This window comes from Camelus dromedarius, chromosome 28, assembly GCF_036321535.1.
Source record: "Camelus dromedarius isolate mCamDro1 chromosome 28, mCamDro1.pat, whole genome shotgun sequence".
NCBI classification, from domain to species: domain Eukaryota; kingdom Metazoa; phylum Chordata; class Mammalia; order Artiodactyla; family Camelidae; genus Camelus; species Camelus dromedarius.
Genome location: NC_087463.1, coordinates 18,595,655 through 18,615,653, shown reverse-complemented (window position 1 = coordinate 18,615,653; position 19,999 = coordinate 18,595,655). Strand labels below are relative to the sequence as shown.

General features: G+C 40.0%; 1 protein-coding gene and 1 long non-coding RNA gene across 3 annotated transcripts; one reads left to right on the top strand and one right to left on the bottom strand.

Annotated features, from left to right (window-relative positions):
* Positions 1 to 6,268: 6,268 nt before the first annotated feature.
* On the bottom strand, positions 6,269 to 10,577 carry LOC105100530 (serpin B12-like). 2 transcript variants are annotated; one of them, XM_031441659.2, is made up of 3 exons: positions 10,440 to 10,577; positions 8,615 to 8,770; positions 6,269 to 6,913 (listed from the first exon to the last, which is right to left on the bottom strand). In XM_031441659.2, exons 1-3 carry the CDS (start codon positions 10,458 to 10,460, stop codon positions 6,518 to 6,520), a joined length of 573 nt encoding a protein of 190 aa, XP_031297519.2. In that variant the 5' UTR covers positions 10,461 to 10,577; the 3' UTR covers positions 6,269 to 6,517. The 2 variants fall into 2 exon arrangements, with proteins under 2 accessions (XP_031297519.2, XP_064336362.1); XM_064480292.1 differs by having other exon boundaries at positions 10,401 to 10,540.
* Positions 10,578 to 11,088: 511 nt separating this feature from the next.
* On the top strand, positions 11,089 to 14,570 carry LOC135319513 (uncharacterized). The gene is made up of 3 exons (XR_010378161.1): positions 11,089 to 11,343; positions 13,120 to 13,303; positions 14,203 to 14,570. It is a non-coding gene; the product is annotated as an uncharacterized LOC135319513 (long non-coding RNA).
* The last annotated feature ends 5,429 nt before the right edge of the window (positions 14,571 to 19,999 follow it).

The window sequence follows — 19,999 nt, the reverse complement described above, 5'->3', positions numbered from 1 at the left end:
ACAGTTTTATTATTTTGAATCCCAAATGGAGTTGTTTTTTCCAGCAAGGATGATCAATGGGCGTTAAAACACTAGATGAAAGGTTATTGGGGAAGAGTACATTCACTGTCTCAAGCGTCACCTCACAGATTATTTATAAAATACAGTAGACAGATGTCAGTCCTTCCTGCACGGGGTGATCAATCTTAGCTCCACAGGAGTGGACCCCTCAGCACCACGTGCCCCCGACGTTATACACTGAAGACAACACAACACCCGTGTAACAATCTGGCCAGAATGTTTACGCTGAATCTACCATGAGGAAACAATTAAAAATCCAGGATAGGGGACTTTACTCAGGAACACTGCTCTAGACCCTTTTAAAAAGTCAAGGTCACAAAAAACAACACAAAACAAAAATGTCAGAGATAGATCCAGATTAAGGAGATTAATGACACTCAACCAAATGCAATGTGAAAACCTTGAGAAAATTTAAACATTACCTTGCATTATATGATACATTTAATCAAGGCTAATTCTCTCAAGTGTGATAATGGTGTTGTGGTAGGAAGGGAAATGTCCTAATTCTCAGGCAGTTTTAGGGATTTAGGGAAGAGTGTCATGGTGTCTGCAACTTATGGTCAAATTGTTTAGGAAATAGATGGATAGATAGATAGATAGGGAGATAGGGAAATAGAAAGCTTCTGTAATAAAATGTTCACGTTGGTGAATGTGGATGAAGAACGTGCAATTCATTGTACAGTTTTGACAGTTTTCAAAAAATAAAAATAGAAAGGAAGATTTTGCACCAGTCAGTGGCAGTTAGAAAAAAAAATACAAGTTTCATGTTTCAGTACAGTCATTACTGATAATTTCTTCTTCTTCAGCTCCGTATGCTTTTGAAGGACTCTTGCGTACCTTGACCTTTTTGAAGAGTCCAGAGCAGTGGTCTTGCACAGTTACCATCCTCTTCCCCAGCAACCTTTCATCTAGCAGTTTTAACATCCATTGATCATCTTTGCAGGAAACAACTCCATTTGGGATTAAAAATCATAAACCCATAATGGTACTGTGGCATGAGTTGTTAAAATTCTGTAGAATAGTCGCAGGGCTGAGGGAAATGCTCCTTCTCTAGAAAACTCTGTATGTTTCAGTAGGAAAATGTGAGGTTGTACAAGTTACAGCTCATGACTTTTGTGGTTCTCTGTTTTGGAAACAGTTTCCAAATGGAATATTTACTTCCAAACAGCAGTTTAGAAAAACATTTAAATTTTATTTCTTAGACAGTATCACTCTCCATATGGAAATATATGATTTTCTGCTCTGAAATTTTAATTACACCCATAAAATTAATGACAAGAGTCTACCCTTGATCCTTTAGCCAGTTAAGTGTCTTCTTGGTCTAAGTGAGTGCCGGATGAAGCTTATTCTAAGTGTTCAGCTTAATGATTTATCTATTATTTTGGCAGATTTTTCCCGCCTCATTCCTTGTTCTCAATTTTTCAATGTCAAGATCTTGGAGATTAATTCATAAGATACTTCATTTCAAATTTTATCTTTCTTCTTGTGCCAAAATTTTCTTAAAATAGAGACAATGACTCAGCACATGTCTGCCAGCACAGAGTTGCACACAGAACAGCCCCCAGGCGTCCTGCCCCGGAATGACAGCTGTGTGGGGAACTGCAGTTTTCTGGTCTAGTGGAGTTCCTTGTTGCTAAGCTGAAGGTGGGGAAATCTTCTGGTGATTCCCTATGGATGCTCATGTTACCTAACGCAACACAAACGTTAAGTTCGTATGCCCAAGGCATAGTGAGACCAGACAAACCAAAACATTGGAGTTTGGAGCGGAGTTTATTGTGGGGCAGAGCAAGGAAGACAGGGTGGCTCGTGCCCAGGAAAACCCTGAACTCCCCCAAGGGTTTCAGCAAAGCATATTTAAAGACCAGGTAAGGGAGGGGGGTCGCAGGGTACGTGATCAGCTTGTGCACAGTCCTCTGATTGGTTGATGCTGAAGTAACAGATGGTCAACACTACCAATCCCTGGGTGCCAGAAGGGATTGGTAGTGCTCAGGATCATCAAGTAGTTAATTTCTTCCATTTGGTGGTGGGTTTTAGCATCTGAAAAACTCAGGACATATGCATGAGATACTATTATCTGGGTGCTTCAGAGAGGGGCTACAGCAGAGAATACGGGGTAGGGGGTCTGTCCCCAGAAGGCCCCATAGGGTCCTGCTCCCTTACACTCAGATAGCAGGTGGTGGTTGACTGACTTACTTATTGACTAAACTCATTAATACTCATCAATTCATGTACAGATCTAAGTATAGCTATACAGTAAGGGAGTGAGTGAGCTATATTCAAGGTGAGGCATGTAAAGATGTCAATTTTGATGAAGAGAAATGAAGTATCTTATTAAGTATGAAATAAGGAATTTTTTGGGCCTATTATTCATGCTATCATACAATTCTGTCATCAGTTTTGCCTGTCTGTGTGTATTTCACATACGTTCCAAACTCTTTTGAAACATACCTTCTTTACTTATAATAAGGGCATTTTTCTTTAATCCATACTATCACCCAGAAACCATTGTTAGTTAAAAAAAATTATTTTCAAAAATCAGTGTTTGTTAAGAGTAATTCTAAATGATATTTCAATTTACAAATTTTTTTTTTAATGGTTGATTTTTGAGTGTATTCTTTTCCCTTTTACACAGATTCATTTTCTCTCTCTCTCTCTCTCTCTCTCTCAATGGATAGTTATGTTTCTTCTCTTATTTTGACTTGTGCTCATTAGGCAGGTAGAATTCACAGAACTCAATGTATAATTTGAGTCTTTGGATATTAAGAGATTTAGGGTATTCATGCGTGTTGGTTAGTTTATGTGACTCTCGGCGTGGCCTGCATGTGACATCCTTATCTATCTATACTTGTTTGCAGGAAATAAAAATTGCAATCTAGTTTTGATTGCATTGCATTTCCTTCTATCAAAAGAATCTTATGCTCTTTAAAACAATATATATTAATCAAACTTTTCAAACCATTTTTTTATTCAGCAATTTTATGATTAATCTCTAACACATTATAATGGAAAGAAAAATGTCTTATTTTCACATTATGTTTAGCATCATTTAGTCTCACTGATCACTGAGTAATATTGTCATCAAGGGGTGGTAGTCTTTAAGGGGTTTAGTGACATTCTGCTAGACCCAGAAAATTTTCTCTTTCCTCTTAGGAGAAGCTAAAAGAAACAAGGCTAAGAGAATGAAAACGGAAGAGTAGAACATGGCAGGAGACTGGTATGAGATGAGGAGTGTGAGATGTGTGTGGCCGTGAGGGGTGCAGTGATGTAGTTTGGAGGGAGAAGGCAAAGGCATTTGAAAAATTAACTAATGAGTGTACAGTGAAGATGAAATTACAACCCCATGCTGTCCAATCAACACTTAAGTGCAAATCTAGGAAAAAGAGTCAAAATGATAAATTTTAGAAGAGAAAAAATACTAAAGGAGCACATCACCTGGTCAGTAACTGATGACATAACCCAATGCAGAATTCAGAAAGGACAAGCAATGGATTCATCTGGGGACAAAACCATGCCTTTAGTAAATTCATTTGTGGAAGAAATGCTAAAATCATTTAGAACCTCTTCTTTTTATCAATAACACTTTTTTCATGAGGAGTCAAAGGCACAGCGTAAAAACTCACGGCCAGTTAAGCTTCATGATTCTACTTGTTGGGAAGAGCAAGGGCTGGGTTCCATAACCAGCAGGGCTCCCGCCGGCCACGCCAGCTGCCACTCCCTCCAGAAACTCGTCCCTGGCAAGGAGAGGCCCGCGGAGGGGTCCTTGTTTGTCTCGTTCGCATTGGAGGTGCAATGGCTTCATACTCAGCCTCTGTGCGTTCCGTTTGAACTAAGGATTAGACTCTTAGAATTTTTTTTATAGAAAATAGTTCACAAAAACCATATGCGTCCCACGTCTCCCGATTAAATTTTTCTTTTCTTCTTTTTTTTTCCCCCCATGGAAATGACCAGGGGGCACGGATGTAAAAGTTTAAAAAGAAGAAAAATGCCCAACATTGAAATGAAAAAACCCAAAAGTTGAAATGTTTCAAAATAGCGTATGCTTTGTCCTTGCCCCCACCTGTTTGTACTTCCTGGTTTAGCCAGTATCAGTTGTCTTCTTGGACCTCTTTGGCTGCTTCTGGCAACACTGCATGTGGAAAATGTGGTGACTCAGATGTCAGCTTAGACAATGGAAATTATTTACAACAAACTCCGGGGCTGTGTTATTAGGGTGTACCAAGTCACTTGTAGTAGAGCACAGGGTGTGCAGAGTGACTCAGTGTGAACTACTCTAGGCAACCAGCAAATGTGTAATAGTACAGTATGGCGACTATTTCCTTGGTAGTTACATATTACAGAATTTTTGTTTAGTTCTCTCAAAATATAATTGCTATATCCAGTCTCTAAAGCTGTTAAAATCTAAGTTTCGAGGTAGTGAAGATTTAGAAACAGTCCCATTACAATGAGTCATTGGAATGATTCTCCTGGTACAGGTCAGCAGTCAAATGACTTAATGGTTAATATTAGATTTATTATGTTAGTAAATTTAAAGTTGAATGGTAAAAACGATTTTTTTTAGGTTCTGACATGAGCAAAGGGATTGAACTATCTGTAAACTGGAGTTTGTGCCCAACACACTTAGAAATAGAGGCATAATTCAAACTTTAAATATTGGGGACAAATACTCAAAACTGTTTCCCTGACTCATTCTCACCAGATAAAACTAAAAATGCAGAATGATTGCAAATTACAGCACAAGTAATCGGTAGTAGATAATCAGATCTGCACACAGCATGAAGAAGGAGTAACATTTTCCCCATTAGAGAGGTAGAAAGCAGACAGGAAAAAAAAGGATGACCCAAAGGGGATTCTTTGGGCCCCTTGTGCAGCGACCTTGGACGGCACATGTTGGCAGCATGTGATTGAAAGTTAACAGCTTATCAGGCATTGCTGTGTGTGATAGCTTTTGAATCTCCCAGCAGCCTGATGGACAAGGTGGGATTGGAACGTCCCCCTTGCAGAGAATGAGACTGACCTCTGAGAGGTGAATGCTTCGCCCAAACCTGGCAGCTACTAAATGCACAGAGTCAGCATTTTGGCTGAGATCTCTCGACACCAAATCCAGGGTTCTTTCCATGTTGTTCTCAGTGTCTCTGGAGAGGGACTTGAGATGCGGGGCGCCTGGAAGCCAGGAGGAAGAAGAGCTTGGTGATGACAGAGTGGAAATAAATGGAAAGGGACACAGGAAGAGAGAAAGAGCACAAAATACAAACACGCGTGTCTATTAAACGATTTCAAGTATGCAATTTCTTTGTAAACTCGAACATCTTCTACAAGTGTTATTTCAACCGTGCCCACCCCTGTATGAGGGAAAGAAGGAAAACAACTTTCTTCCCTTTCTTTCTGCTCCGTTTTCTACCATAGGGGTCCTGGTTCTGAGTCTCAGAATGTAGACTTGTGAGCAGGACAGGGTAGCTGGTGGTCAAGAGCTGGAGTCTGGTACCCAACTTTCTGGGTTTGAAAAATCCAGTCTGCCACTTGCCCTTTGCGTGTTAAATTACTTAACGCACATCTCAGTTTCCCGTCTTTAAATGAGACAACAGCAATTCCTGCCTCTCGGGGCTTGGGTGGGAATTAAATGAGATGATTCCTGTGAGTGCCTGACACTTGACCATACACGCAGTGGAGGTCAGCGCCTCTTGCTATAGCAGCGTTAGTTCAGCTGCAGGTGAGGTGACCAAGTTTTGAAGAAATAACTTGGTGACCTAATCTCATGGAATAATACTGCTTCTTTGGAAAAAGGCATTCTGGGTTTTGGCGACGTATTAACGAAGGTCGGAGCAAGTTGAAGTCTACCTGAGAAAGTTAATATCAAACCCAAAACAGACTCACCGCTACAAAGAACAAACCACTAGTTACCAGTGAGGAGGGGGGTGGGAGGGGCAATGTAGGAGGAAGGGATTCAGAGGCACAAACCACTAGTTATTAAAAAATAAGATACAAGGATATAATGTACAGCACAGGGAATATAGCCAATATTTTATAACAACTTCATATAGAGTATAATCTGTAAAAATACTGAATTACTGTATTTTACCCCTGAAACTAATATAATACTGCCAGTCAACTATACTTCAATTAAAATAAATAGACATAAATAAGTGGTGAATTTTATGGTATGTGAATTATCTCACACTAAAGCTGTTCATTTTTTAAGAGAGGAAAAAAGTAGTATTGATCATAATTTTTTAATAAGCTCAAATAATAGCATATTGTAAATTGTTTAACCAAAGTAAACCAAACCAGAAGAGATGGATGGGCTGGATATTCTACATGAGATAGCTGAAAGGAAAACATCGCTAAGAAGCACGGAGTGTCTCTTTTAGCTGTACCTACACAGAGTGTTGTCTACAAACTCATAAAATCCAGCTAATTTGAGGAATCGGAAGGTGGTTTGAGTATAAATTCATTTCCTTCCTTAAGGGGTGGAGACTCTGCCGTAGAAGAGAATCATCTTTGTTTCCTTGTGTAGGATAAACAAGAGGAAAGGACGATCCACCTTGAAGATTTCAGGATTTTCCGCTTTGCTTGTTTGGTTGGTAAACGTGGATTCTGAGCCACTCTCAGTAACCTCCAGCGTGGCCTTATGGATTATCTTGGAGACCACGAGGCCACTTCCTGCAGTTATGCCAGACAAGTTAGCCCTTGAGAGATCGAAGACATCAGCCATTCCCAGAGCTGCCAGTATGGAAGTCAGGTCTTCATGGTACCCGTCGAGTCGGAGCTGGGGCAGGTGCAGAACCACAGCTGCATCTTTCATGTTGGCTGAGCCTAACCAGTTATTTAGTTTCTCGTAAGTGATTTCCCTGGTTACCTATGGGAGAGAGAGCAAGAAGCAAAAGAAAAACATTTTTATTTAGAAAATAAAATGATGCCAAAATGTGAAACCCTGAGGGCTGAATGTCAGGTTATAAATAGGTAAGGCTACTTCTCATTGTCATTTTGGAAAGCGGATTCTATGTAATAAAACAAGTGGGGGAAATGCCACCATGTCCAATAACTGAAGTTGAAGCACGTGGCCCTGGGATCTATGCCTGGGCACACCATCCAGGAGCCACTTGGAAAAGCAACAGATTATCATAGGGGATTTCTACTTTTGTTTCTCTTATGATCCCTCTATAAGCGTCATTATTTATGTGTTATAATAGTACAATTTATCTAATTGGCCACATGAAAAGACATCTTTGGAACCTGAGATCCGTGGATGCTGACAACAGAAATCTCAATTCTAAGCTGATCAGTGTAACTTTCTGCCTCAGCTCAAGCCAGAATTCTCATTAGTCAGGCATCCATAGAGACTGAATTTATATCAAAGCAAGTAACATTTCTAGGTCATTAGAATTGAAGAATCTTAAACATGAAAGAGACCGTGGAGAAGGCCCTCTGAGGTGCGTTTGTGACATCCATCAGCACCTGCTTCAAGCGTCCTTCCATCAATAACCTTCTTTTTATAAACAGCCTGTCTCTGCGGTTGCACAGCTCAGCTTGCAAGAAAGGCCTTTCCCATTTTGACCATAAATCTGCTTCCCTGTCATTTGTACCTATTAGTTTTAGGTCCCACTCTGGGAGCCACACAAAATTAGTCCGTTTCTTCCATGTGACAACTAAATATTTTAATGTGATCAACGTTCTCCCTAAATCACTGCCCTTTTTCTCATCCGTTCCCCATATGAGACTTTTTCTGGCTTTTCCTCATTCTGATTCTCCTTACTGGGGAGGTTCATGCTTTCCATGGCTCATTTGGACTATGTTGTAAATGGAATCTATCAGGAGGTAGGTGGGCTAGACACCAAACAATGTGATCTCAAGCAGAAAAAAAACCAAAACTATTTTGCATGGAATTGTCATTCACCGTATAACACCTTCAACTCATACTCATTCAAGAAACTGGGGATATCGGCCCTCATCCACAGTGGTGAATTAATGTCGAGCATTGTAACAGGAGAAAGTTAGTCTTTATCCACTGAGAAGTTGGTGGGAGCAACACAGAATTGGGAGAAGCATAAAAAACAGAAGAAAGGGAGGAAAGACAGGGATTTAAAGAAAGTTGCTGAGGAACAGACTTGTACCAATGCTGAGAGCGAGACACGCAGTCAGGATGCGGAACAGGAGGGTCCACGTGGGGCACCAGAGAAGCAAACAAAGGGAAAGGCTGAGCATCGCATGTTGGTGCAAAAGAGATGTAGTTGGTCGGTGGCAGGTCCAAAAGAGGCGTCAGTGCACACTATACAAAAATATTTTTTAAAAGACATGCAAAATAACTATGATGATCTATAAAGACTGCAAGAGGATGCGTATGACTGTGCTTGGAAAACCTAAAACTGAAACAAGTAGAAGCAACATATCCTAGTGCGTGGGTGCTTTATTTGGGGCTTCTGCTATTTTTCAAGTGGATGTAGCATTGCACTGAGTAGTAGTTTAAACGGTTGTTTAAATGCCCCAGCTTCCTGCATGTGTCATTCTAAAGCACGGTGCCTTTACTTATGGCCGTGGCTGCAAAGACTCAGTGGTTTACCCGTCCCAGGCCGACGTCCTCGCTGGGTAGGACGATGACCATACTCAGGTGATCCTCTGCATCCGGCATCTCAAGGACCTGCACCCGAGGCTCCTTGATGGAGCCCAGTTTCAGGAGCCCTTGCAGCCGCATCATCTGAACAGGCTTGCTCTGGGACTGGAAGAGTGAACACGGAGAGACAACAAAGCTGATTCCTTTCTATGTTTCCATTTAAGGCATGGTGAACTTACATTTCATCCTCCAAAGTTGCCCACGATGAGTGGCCAAAACAAAATCTATTCATCTTCCCATGGAAATATCAATGATTGGTCATTATTGTAAGGATTTAAAGCGGGGAGGGTCGCTTAAAAAAAGTATCTGCTGAAATACGAAATGTTTAAAATGTTTACGTCTTTCAATATATTTTATTTACTCAATAGTAATGTTTTTGATGCCCAGAAACAGTCAATGCACTTCAAAGAGCTGAGAAATACGCATCATAAGATCTCATCAGGATAAGCATTTTTTTAAAAGTCAGTTAGGTCCTCTGAAGAACATAATTTAGAAATCTCTCCAGCTCAAGTAAAGTATGACTAACACAGCCGAGTCTGTGGCATGCGGGTACAGATCACAAAATAGCTGTGAAGCCACTGAGAATGCAACAAAGTGCTCAGTGAATTGCACATAATAAGGTGACTTTTAAGGAAATTTAGTTATGACCATAATCATACTTTATGTGTTCCTCTTTGAAAAGCTAGTTTTAACATAAAGCTGTCTGCATCATGTAAGTAAACCACATGGACCAGATTTTACTGTGAAGATAAAGATTCTAATTTATTGTTTCCGGTAGAAAGTCTGCTCGATTTGGGGTATGCTTCCCCCTTTAAAATATCTCTCTGTGAATCCTGCTAACACCTTCACTCCATTTTCCCTATACTGTGGTCCCCAAATATGGCTGATTCTTGGAAGGACCTACAGGGGTTACTTAAAAACACAAATACTCAAGCACTTCCTACAAATCAGAATCTCCAGGAATATGGCTCTGGAATCTGCATTAAAAGAAAAAAAGCTACAGCTGCAAAAAATACATAATTCCACTGTATGTTTTATGACCTTGATATCTGATGGCAGTATTCTTTGGAAGGATAATACTGGATGATTCCAGATGTGACTAATATGTTTGGCTACAGAATGCAGCTGATAGTATAGGAACTTGATTCTAATATTCAGATCCATTCTTTCTTATTAAACAACATGTCTTATTTTGGTTGCAGCCTGATATTTAGGATACTTTGGAGGCACAAAGGACAGAAGTTGAGAAGATTGAGGATAATAGGACAGTATACCTGAAACCTTTTATTTTGATTATGAATCTTGTTCACCAGTTTTGCTTTGCCTCTCAAGATCACACCCATTTTACAATTGACCTGCAAGCATGTTATTTCTGCAAGCAACTGTTGAAGTTATTTCATTGCATCTGACTTTATTTCCAGTTCGCAGTAAGTCAATTGCTTAATAATGGTTTAAGCTTAGTCCAAAACCCAAACCTGCTTTAAACCATTCCAAGGTCTATGTTTTACACCAGTTTTTCAGTTTTGCAACTGTAGGGCTACAAGTATCAAAATAAGTTAAAAAATACTATGGAGAATTTAAAAGAAAGTTTCAATAACAACAACAACAAAAAAGTCTTGTAATCTAAACCTGGACTTTGTTGGGTATGCAGCTAGGACAGTCACTTGGAAATTAATTTACCTCCCTAAGGCCAAGAATAATTTAAAAAATTTAAAGCAAAATTTTTGAGGATTACCTTTAAAGGGAAAAAAAAATAATTAAGCCATGAGAGTACCTCGTCCAGCCTGAAAGCCATTGCCGTGGTTTGGTCTTTCTGAAATGCATACTTCCAGGTCCCTCTGTAGGAGATGGCATTTACCAGTACCAGCTGATCAGAGGCTGTGAGGCTATTGGGTAGCAAGAGGTCCTTGATTTCACCTTTGGGAAGAGTAACAGAGTGAGATCGTTCCTGATCAGTCATGGAATGTGAATTGGTTTCATTGGTTTGCATTTGATTTTGACCCATCTTTGAATTTACTTAAGTAATTGCCACTCGATATCTTCAGATGCACCAAGAAGATTTTTGAGCAACGTATCTAAAGTACTCATAATTGTTTAATAAATAAAGAACGTAGGATGCAGAAGAAAACAAGGTGAGTGTTTCATCTGTCTGCCTATTTTATGGCTGTAGAAGTTAACAAGCCTGATTACTTTGTATAACATTATGTTACCCAGTTAAGAGGTGGTTTATAATACAAACACATTAACCATTAAAGTTTGACTTTCCTTTGACATTCCTCCTGGCACCACCCTGTGCTGAAAACAATGAGTTTCCAGTCGATGGTTTTTCAGGTCACCACTGCTACCTGGCAGTGACTTTCTACTACATCAAGCAGGAGAGATCACTGGGAAAGTTGCAAAAGAAAGACTTTCTGCTTTTTACGCCTTCTCACTCCTCAGGAGTAAAATTGATCAGAAGATGTCATGAGCTTTCATTTTATGAAATGAAAAAAGTCTTGAGATGTTCAGCCCCTGGTGCTACAGCAACTGGTTTTGCATATGGAAAAAATAAAGAACTTTCCTCCCTCTTTCACATCCTACATAAAAGTCAGTTTGAGATGGATCATAAACCTAAACGTAAACACTAAAACAAAAAATCTACTGCAAGAAAACTGAAGAGAATACCTTTGCGACCTTGGGTAAGCAAAACTTTCTTAGAGAATATACAGAAGGCACAAACCATTGATAAACTGGATTTCATTAAAATTAGAAACTTCTGCTCATCAAAAATACTGTTGAGAAAATAAATACACAAGACACAGACTAGGAGAAAACATTAGCAATATACGTATCTGACCAAATATTTGTATCCACAACATGTAAAGAATTCCTGCAACTCAATAACAAAAAGTAAACAACACAATTGAAAAATGGGCAAATAACTTGAACAGAGACTTCATAAATAAAGATATATTAAAGGCCAATAGACAAACATAAAAAAGATGCTCAATGTTTTTAGTCATCAGAAAAATGCAAATTAAGACCACAGTGAGATACTACTACACATCCACTGAAACAGTTGAATGAAAAATATTTACATCACCAAAAATTGGAGAGGACTTGGAGTAACTGGAATTATCATACAGTGCTGGTGAGGATGTAAAACAGTTCAGTCACTTCGGAAACCTATTTGGCAGTTTCTTAAAAAGTTAAACATCTATCTAGCCTCATTTATACCTAGTATTTACCCAAGGGAAATGAAAAAAAAATAAGAGTGGAAAAGCCTTTTACAAAAATGTTCATAGCAACATTGTTCATAATAGCCCAAAACTAGATACAACCCAGATGTCCATCAAGAAGAGAATGGATAAACAGACTGGTCTATTTATACAGTGGAATACATCCCAGCAGTAAAAAGACATGAACCACTGATCAATCCAAAAACATGAACGCTCTGAAAAATAATACCCTGATTGGGAAAAAAAAAAACAGAACACAGAATAGTACACACTGTAATACCCCCGATTTATTTGGGATTTTGGAATAGGCAAAACCAACCTCTGATAGTAGGATCAGATCAGTGGTTGCTTGGGAGCAGGTGTGGAGGAAGTGCTCAGGGTGACTGGAAACGCTCTGTGTCCTGACACACGTTTGTCAGAATTGTCCAAGGATACTTTTTAAAGACCAGAGCATTTTATTGAATTGCCTAAAAGAAGAAGAAGAAGATGGAGGGAAAAAGGAAGTCTCAGATCTCTTACCTTTTGTCTTATTTTCAATCCGTGAGTTAATCTGCATTCTAGCTTCTTCTAAATTATTTTTGAAATCCAAATTTTCGGGTTTTAGGTTATATAATTGTTCAATACAGTCTAAATATTCCTATAAAATGAGCATAGAGAAAAGAAGAGACACAGCAAATGAATGTTGATTTTAACACATTTAGATCCTACGTGGTAGGAATTATACCTAAATAGGGGCAGAGATATATAAAATACCATTAAAGCAGGCCTAAGTAGGCCCAATTAGTAAAAATATATACATTTGTCATGTGTTCAGAAGATAGTTAAGTAAAATGAACAAGTTACGGCAGGATGTTATTTTCATGACCAGGTTATTTCTCTTTCTTTTCAGCCTGTGAGATTGCACCTTATATTCATAACTAGGATAATTAGACTTAGCATAATTAGAGTCCTCAACTTGGGGTTGCAGAGAACTAATTTCTCTTTTATTATCGATGTAAAAATTCTGGCAGTGGTGTTGTTAATCACAAGCTACATAAAATTTATGCTCTTTTCACTTCACTTGGGCCCATCTGAAACATAACTGAACATGTTACAAACTAGCATCTGCAAATTAGAATCTTAAACTCTTTATTATTTTTCTACATGAAATATACATTGTATATTTTATATATAGCATCTGTCTAAATATATGGGTGTGTATATTAAATCTTTTCTACTTTCCTACCATTTTGACAGCACAAACAATGCTAGGATAAATTAAACGGAGACAGAAAAGAAAGGCTTCTCCCTAACTTATGGGAAAATGTTTTATTTTCACTCACCGGGAGGAATGGATGGGCTTCTTCTGCAAACATTCCACTTGCCACATGGACTTGACTGTGGCTGGACTTGGTGATATCAGAAAGGACTGCTTGAATGTGTGAGTGGACCCCTGTATCTTGTGCACACTAAGGTGAAGGTAAAAAATACTTGAAAACAGGCTGGCTGTGGTATCACACACTTAAGTATCAACTGAGGTTAGAAAAGAGGCTCTTGGTTTTGCATTAGGACGTGCTATTTCAAAAAACAAATAGAATCAAAGGCTAATTCTACTGTTTGGACATACTGAAATGTTTGCTTTTCACCAGACTGACAATCTGATTACAGTGTATCATGATCACCTTACAGGTGTGAGGGACGACTTGGTAAGGTCCCTGCCCTGGTCAAAGCTTGACCTGTCTCCTCCACAAGATGGCCCAGAGCACACCTATCAATACTGGCACATTAATTTTAATATAATTGGTATCAGGAAAAATGTGTCGCTAAATTTTTGAAATAATTTAGAATTCTGGGCAATGGAGTTTGGTCTTAGTAGCCCCCTCTGTAGATAATAGTGGGAAAGTCACACCTGAAAAGTCACAGACCACCAAATGAAGGTACACATTATGAATTTTACCTAGAAATTAGCAACATGGAAAAAACATTAAACAATAACACTCATAAAGAGAAGACATCTTTAGTTACATTTTCAAAAAACAACATATATATAATATATATACACACATAGCCATTGAGCACTCACTCTGGTCCAGCCACTGTCTGAAGCACTTTTACTGTCTGGATATACCTGTGGGGGTTCCATTATGAAAACTCTTTGAGAATCATCTCCTTTCTGTACTTATTGCCCAAGGGAAGAAATAGCCCTTTTTCTTAAAGGCTAATTGTCTCTACTTCAAATTTTTGAGAGTCCCCATTTTGTCATCTCTTACTTCAAAATCTCAACATGATTATTTTAAAACAGTGTATGCAGGAGTTTGACTGTATGTATCTGTATTCTAGGCTCAGAACACCTCTGGAACAAATACCCCGTTTTATTGCCTTAAGCCTTTAGTCCTCATTGACTGCCATAAAAGAAGTAAAAAGGAAAGTAGGAATTGTATCTACCCTTGTGTTTGAAGAATTTGCAGTTCTCGTTAATTCATCCAAGTGCAGCACCTACAATGAGAAACAGAGAACCATTTTCAAAGGCTATACAAGTGCTGTACACCTGAAACTGACACAACATTGTAAACTGACTGCTTCAATACAAAAATATGTATTTTTAAAAGGCTGTGCAAATACTACTTCAAAAGACCAGACAGCGATACAGCGAATCACTTTCTTGCTGTAAGTGTTAAGCCCGTACATTTTTATGAGCCTTCTATGATTCAGCCCCACCTTTCTCTTAACTCTGTATTAGTTTTGCTCCTCATTTTTTAAAAAAGCAGACAGATGTGTTTGAAAAGCAAAATCTTCCATGTGCTCTTAGGCAGAAGTCTAAGCATTAGAGACTGAGGGATGACCTGTAGGCACACACTCGTATTTACCTTTATAACCTTTATGATAAAATGCAAATGGAAGCTTTAAAAGAGTGTTTTAAAATCAACTCAGGCCTACTCATTTGTCTTGTCACTTAATTTCTCCATCCCTACCCTTCCTGATGTGAAACACAGTAGGAACCCAATAAATTTTGTTGAATGAATGAATGAATTAATTAATTAATTTGTTGAATGAAGAATAAATAGTTGTATGGATAAATGAATAAATCTTAATTTATTGGCAGGCAGTAGCATTGGTTGTTCACTGAACAAAGATAATGACTGAATTCACATAATAGGTAATTGTTTAAAAATTATTTTCATAAACATTGTCTGATTTGATGCTCACAGTATCCCTCGGGGATTTTAGGAGCATTCTCTCCACTGAGAGTTAATGTTTGCTCTAGTCCTATTGATTAACTGGGGTATAACCATAGTTTCCTAAGGCCTTCACTGGAGAATAGATGGAATAAAACACTACAGCTCTCTGTAAATATTGAAAGGGTGGGTACGTTTAGCATGTTTTGTGTGATTCTCTGGAGTGAACATGGGATAAGAGACAGCAGAGTAGACATTATAACTTTCTTAAAATGCACATGAAGAGGACATAATTTTTTTATGTGTGTCTTTTAAGAACAGGAAAATGATAAAGGAGCGATGGCTGTGGTGAGGCAGACTTTAGCTGAAGGCCAGGAAGAACTTTCTAAAACATAGAGTTGTCTGAATGTTTGTTAAAAAGCGACCTCACACTGTTAAGTTCTGCCTTCTCAGAGGACTTTGAACAGCCTCTTGCCTGCAGGGTCCCAGTGGAGATTAAAGCCTAGAGAGAAGAGTGGAATTTTATGACTTCTTTCAGTTCTGAGATTGCCTGGTTGTCTCCTACAGCATAGAACGTACTGTCATCATCTATGGACTCTGCCTGCCTGGCGCCCCCTAATGTTGCTTCAGTGGTCATAAATGTCATCATCATCGTCATCAAAAGAAAGCAAGATGGTTGAACCTGGAATTCTGAGTGTTTGGCTCAGCCTTGGAAGGTTGTAGAAGAATCATTACCAGGGAGAAAATGTGAGGAATTTTCTCCATTTTGTATGGAAAGCAGCTAGAGAAAAATCTGAATTATTTGGTTCTCTTCTAATTCAGGCTTGTTGGGTATCAAAAAAAACAAAGAATTATTTCCACTCCAGACTCTCTCTGCCTTACTTGTGCCCTCAGCACAGTGAGCACGCCGTCTCTCTGGTGGCAAGACCTGAAGTTTGCACAAGCATAGGTGGAGCCACCAGCCAGCACGCTGTCACTTTGAAGGGAGGGCGAGAGAGAGGAGTGACTCTACACATGCTCATCCCAGGATGACTTGTGAAAATTCCCACAGCCTCCTCGTTCTCAGCTAGCCCTCCCTCTCCACCAACGTGCACTGATTGAGCACCTATTATGGGTAAGGCCTGTTCAGCCAATGCATGGAAATAGAATCAAACTGAACCCAAGACATTGAACTTTTCTTGAGTTTAAATATATAATTAAATTTAGAGTTTGACTCCAGCTTTCCAAATTCATTTCCAATTTAAATCTCAACTGGAGTGAAGCTGTGTTCCACTAGGTCATCATTCCCTCCATAATAAGCAGAGAGATGATTACAGCGTGTTGAAAGATGCCTACTCAGAAGCATTTTTTCCACTCACCCAAAATTACTGGTTGAGTTAAAGCACTTGTGATCTCCTTGGAAATGTAATTGCATAGCTTGTAAATCCTTGCAAAATATTCTCCATGTGACCCACAGCAGGAAGGCCCTGGGGACCTGACGATGCATGTGGGTGGAGGTGGGGAATCCTGATTTTTGCCGTGGGCCAGGCTGGCCTCACTGAGTGCCTCTCCAGGTTCTGCATCTGCTGCGCCCCCTCATCCACTACCCCTCAGGACAGAGCTATGGGAACTCTTACCTTTTGCACCTTTTTAAAAGAGCCAATTTGATAGGTAAGCGTAAGTGCAGGTGGACATTCTCTTGTGTATGCAGAGCTGGGCATCTGTGACATCTCCATAACAGAACAGCATCTGGAATTACTACTTGACTGTTCTCTAGACACGACTGAACGTGTGTTTGTGACATACCTTTTCCATCTGGGATGCACTGTCGCCTCTGGCCCCAAAGAGCACCACAGCCAGGGTGGACAGGAGACTCAAAGGAGAAAAAAAGATGTTCTCAACCGTGTGGTCATAGCTCATCTCTTTGAAGACCTCAAAGCAGAACTGTGCGTTTGCTGCACTGAGTGATTCCATTGCTTCACCTGGGGTCTGGAATCCAAAGGCAACTGTCAACAACAGCAAACATTACGTCAAAACGCTACTATCTCAGTTTATTTCAATTGAGTGTAAAAATTACTTCTATTTTGTAAACACTAGATGCTCAAAGAGGGGCTTCATGGAAACAAAAAGAACACAGGTTTTGGAGTCAAATGCATTTCCAGTTCTGCCATATTCTAGCTTTGTGTCCCTGGGCCAGTTACTTAAGTTCTCCAAGTTTCTATCTTCTCTTCTGAAAAAGAGGTTAAATAACAGCTTCCTTATAGGATCGAATCCTGTAATGTTTATAAAGCACCGGGGAGTGTGCCTGCCTGTAGCAGGTGGCCAAATGTGTCAGTGAATATTGTCATTCTTGTTATTGTTACCTGCGTTAGCCCCCTTGGGTAGAGTGATGACAAATAGGACAGCGTTATAATTAATACTGATCCTAATGGACACATGACCTCACAGAGTCTTTCAAAAATGCATAAAGGGACTGACTGAGGGAGAGAGTAAGGACCACCACCCAAATCCCGTTTTCACCACTAGAAAAGCATCTCAAAGTGCACATGTGCCCACGGTGGGTTGGTGGTACTGTTAACGTACACAGTGGAGAGTGTTCTTTTATAGGTGTTTTTAAGAGGAGGAGAAATGTAACTAAGCACGTAAGAGTCCTACAGAATTATTATCCTACTTCCTTCTATGAAGCCATCCTCAGATACTTCTCAAGAAAGGCAGAGCTCCCTGTTCTAGGGTCTGTGGGGCTGGCCGAGCTCCCCTGGGCTTGGTGCCTTCAAGTGGCTGTTCACTGTCACACCAGGGTTCAGGAGCGCTGAGCCTCTCCGCCGGGGGGGGGGGGGGGGGGGGGGGGCGCAAAGTCACGGAAGAGGGCTGTTCCAGGGAGAAGGACGGTCTCTCATTCCCTCCTTCCTTCCTGCCCTCCTTAAATCCCCCCTTGCTCTGGGCACTGTGTGGAAGAATGAGGTTAGAGGGTAATGGGGAACCTGAGCATTTCTGCTTCTACCCGGTGCTCCGGGGAATCAGGTAACAGAGCCCCGCGGGCTGTGGAATCTTCCCTCTGCATCTTCTCTTCTGCTGTTGGGGGTTATTTTGAAGAACCGCCTTGGAGTCTGGGACCAAGGGGAGGGAAGACCCTACAGGGCAAAACTTCAGGAAGCACTCACTTTAATATGTTAATCCTGTGCTTTTGTGACCCTCATCCTGGGAGTGAGCACCTCCTGGAGAATGAGCCACCCACAGTGTAAATAACTGCACTTCAGTAAAACTAAATAATCAAAGTAAAATAAGATGAGCCACCCACTGAATAAAATTTAAGGAGGCACTTGACGCTCAGTCATACAAGCCTCCTTAAATTTTGCTCCCTGAGGAGCCTTGCTTAACTGGTCCCATTCCTGACTTCGCTTAGCATCCCTGGTCAGGGTTTGGGATACAAGAGGCTGCGAGTCTGTATTTTTGGTGGCTGTACTGCTGTCTTACATTGCACTAAAGATACCGAGGGGCTTTGACTACGGTATTGGAATTAGAGTAAACTTCTCCCCCTTGTCTGCTGTTGAAACAAATGGTGCACCTCAGTCTTAGAAAAATCAGAAAATCTTAGGCAAATGCTTGCTCATCCTGTATGTTTTAAAAGGGGAAAGAGATTCAATGTGGTGTGTTTCCTAAAAGAGCACAAGGAACAGAAAGTTTGTAGTTGCCGGGCTTTGGGTGAGAATATAAATAGAAAAGCCTTATTTCTCTCTTCTGAAGGATTTAACTTACATAATGTCTTGCCAGTATCTGGAGGCCCAGCTGCAACTTTTCCCAGCCTAGGGGTGTGGTTCCAATAAAGCAGCCTGAAGAATTCCTACACAGAGGAGAGCAAGTTGAAATACATTGGTTGGGCCGGGTGCCGACATTTCCTAGGGATCAGAAATGTTACGACTTGCTTGAAAAGCTACCACCCTCTTCCCCTAAACATGGAAGTAAAAGCCTCTAAGACACCAGTATACATCTGTTATCTCATTGTCATATAACTGGGAATGGAGCTGGGGAGAAAATGGGGGTCAGGTGGAGTTCAAGTTCACAAAAAAACATAGAAATAGATGTTCAGACGAGGACCTGTTTCTCGGGGTTTGTGAGATCGCTGGCCCATTGTTTTCCACCCCCTCGCTCAACTGTGTGGGGAGTCCTGCCCCCTGGTAACTTACATGGTTACCCTACAATCAAAAAACATCTTTTGGTGGCACTAGATAATTTTAATTGGATTTACAGAATCCTAGAAACATGTTTGCTTTGCTGAAGAGACAGTTGGTTGAAATGACTAATCACAGGTCTTTATAATGAAGAGCTTTAAATCAGACAAATGTGAGTTCTGACATGAACTCTGCCTTTTGTTATGCATGTGAGGAACTTCCTTGACTACCCTGAACCTGTGTTTATAAAATAGGGAGGGTAGCAGATATCTACCTGACAACGTTGTTGTTAAGCGTTAAATGTGATAATAAATATAAAGTCTCTAAATAGAAAAATTACTCAATGATATTATCCTCCTTTTTCCTTCGAAGATTATGGATTGAACTCAAAGAGGAGTCACAAATTTGAGAAGGAAAGTATTGGGTCCCCAAATTAATTCTACAAATGGGGAAACTGAAGTGAGCCTTTGGGGTCACATGACTTGCTCAAGTCCACACGGTTAGAAAACATCAGATTCAGAATAAACATTCAGTTTTCCTCTCCAGCGCATTGACCTCTCCGGCACACAGCCTAGAAAAAGAGGAGCTGAATTGTGGTACCACATAGCACAATTTCTCCTTATGTGTTTGTACATACTTACAAACAAATTTCTTATTCAGACAGCCAACTCAGCCAGTTTTATTTGTGGAACAAAGGGGAAAAAAAGCTTACTTCTCTTTAAAGAAAAATCTTATTCAGCCTCTGTTCAATCATCATCAAAGTCCTCACCTTAACCTAAGAATAAAGATCGGGAATAGAAATGGCTCTCTACA

Excerpts from the sequence above, each read along its gene's own strand:
- LOC105100530 (XM_064480292.1), bottom strand. The coding sequence starts at position 10,460 with ATGGCTTTCAGGCTGGACGAGGTACTCTCATGGCTTAATTATTTTTTT. Across the intron at positions 8,771-10,400 it reads ATTTTTTTTTCCCTTTAAAG|TCCCAGAGCAAGCCTGTTCA; the intron begins GTAATCCTCAAA and ends TCACTCTTCCAG. Across the intron at positions 6,914-8,614 it reads AGGACGTCGGCCTGGGACGG|GTAACCAGGGAAATCACTTA; the intron begins GTAAACCACTGA and ends TCTCTCCCATAG.